General features: G+C 57.4%; 1 protein-coding gene across 1 annotated transcript in view, besides 1 other annotated feature; it reads right to left on the bottom strand.

The window, feature by feature from the left end:
* The window catches only part of TraAM80_09296 (mucin-like glycoprotein), a gene marked incomplete at both ends in the record, with an annotated part of 1,347 nt that extends 994 nt beyond the window's left edge, over positions 1–353 (bottom strand). Inside the window, one exon of the mRNA XM_029385988.1 lies at positions 1–353. This exon is cut by the window's left edge and continues 994 nt beyond it. Within this exon, the coding sequence (XP_029234157.1) occupies positions 1–353 (353 nt within the window).
* Positions 354–1,553: 1,200 nt separating this feature from the next.
* Positions 1,554–1,582: a microsatellite.
* Positions 1,583–1,712: the final 130 nt, after the last annotated feature.

The following is a 1,712-nucleotide window of genomic DNA, read 5'->3' on the forward strand; positions in this document are numbered from 1 at the left end:
GACACAACCTCATCGATAAAGACAAGCTCCTCCTCACCATCAACAGTGTCGGCGTCCACCTTGTAGTCAAGGCCCCCCACCGCAACTGGACAATTATGCCACTCGTTTGTGCCAGGGAAGCGCCAACTTAACTTCTCATTGCCTTTGCACGACACCTCCACCGGCACCTCCACCCAGCTCCACTTTCCTTGCAGAACAGAAGGTAGAGATATATGTTTTGCAGAAGCCTTCCTCGTTTCAGAAGGAGCAGGAGCAGAAGCAGCCCCGCACACGAAGCAGCTGCTGTGCAGCAGCAGCAGCGCAAGGACCGCCAAAGCGGTCACCGCACGGCGCCGCACCGTCGTCATCGTCATCCGTCGTGGTGTCAGTGGTGGTAGAGTCGCTGAAGTCAGTGAGCGGGGCTGTGAGGCTGCAGGGCAAAGGAGGAAAGAAAAAAAAAGACGAGAAAGGGAAGTAGAGGTAGCAAAGAGTGCAGCGAAAAAAACAAAAAGGTGGCATCCCACCAAGTCCACGCGCATAGGAGATTCCGCACGCACCCACACAAAGAAAGTCACACCGCGTCAGCAGCCACCCACGACGGCCACGCGCACACTCACGGGAAGTGAGCATGCAACCATCAAATGACACGGCATACACACCGCACTGCCACTCACTACAGCACCACCACACGCAGTGCCATGCACCCGCACAAAAACGGGAGAAATCACGCTGCACACTATCCCCTCTGGTTGTTCTCTCCCTCTTCTCTTCACGGCAAGAAAAGACAGCAGCCGCACCGCACCGCTAGCAGAAACTACAAAGAAACCATCCACGTGCCCTGCGGTATATGAGTGCACCGTGGGCAGTGTGGCCGTGTGTGTACCTGCAGCTACGCAACGCAAAGAGGGAGAAGAGCAAAGCATGAGAGAGGGCACACGCAAAAACAAAACACGCAGCAGAGACGCGGGACAGAAAAGCGGCGAACGGAGACAACTGAGGCTGGAGGTTGCACCGCAGCCCAAGCGGCAGCCACTGAAAATATAACGAAAAACAAAAAAAAATGTAAAACGTCCTGCATTATGCATAACTCCCCCACAAACCCTAAAAAAAAAGTATCGTCCTCCGCAATGTTTTCTCCTCAAAAAAAAAAAAACAGCGGTTTGGTGCGCCGCTGCCAAAAGCTGCCCGTGTGCATTTTGTCCGCAAAAAAAAAGAAAAGTCATGTCCGTTTCGCCCCATTGTGGTCCGCCGCATGCCCACGCAGTCGGTTGCATTTCATGGCGGCATTCTGCGCGGCGGTGCTGCTCCGCCTCGTGGGCGCCTCATCGCTGCAGTGTGACGGCCCTCTTCGGCGTGTGCGGGGCGGAGAGCAGCGAACAATCGTGCGGGGAGCCCGCCCCTCCAACGGAAGGGTGTGCGCACAGCAAAAGAAAACAAAAAAGCAAAAAAAGAAGGAAAAGGGGCCCCCAAAACAAAGAAATTAACGAGCGGGAAGGAGCCGACGCCGTTTCCAGCGCGGGCCGCACCTCCCCCCTGCTGCTCCCTTCCGCTCACACCAGCGACACGCCGCCCCACAGCCCCAGCAGAAGAAGCGGCAGCAGCACCGCGGCCCCACACCCACGCACGGAGCCGTCGCGCGTGACCTGCGGAGGGGCTGCGGTCGACGGCGCTTCTGTCGTCGCCGGAGGGGCGGGCTTCTCCTTCACGAGCGCCTTCAGCTCCGTGGCGTTCAG

This window comes from Trypanosoma rangeli, assembly GCF_003719475.1.
Source record: "Trypanosoma rangeli strain AM80 chromosome Unknown Tra_15.4_contig_00552, whole genome shotgun sequence".
Classification (NCBI taxonomy): Eukaryota; Euglenozoa; class Kinetoplastea; order Trypanosomatida; family Trypanosomatidae; genus Trypanosoma; species Trypanosoma rangeli.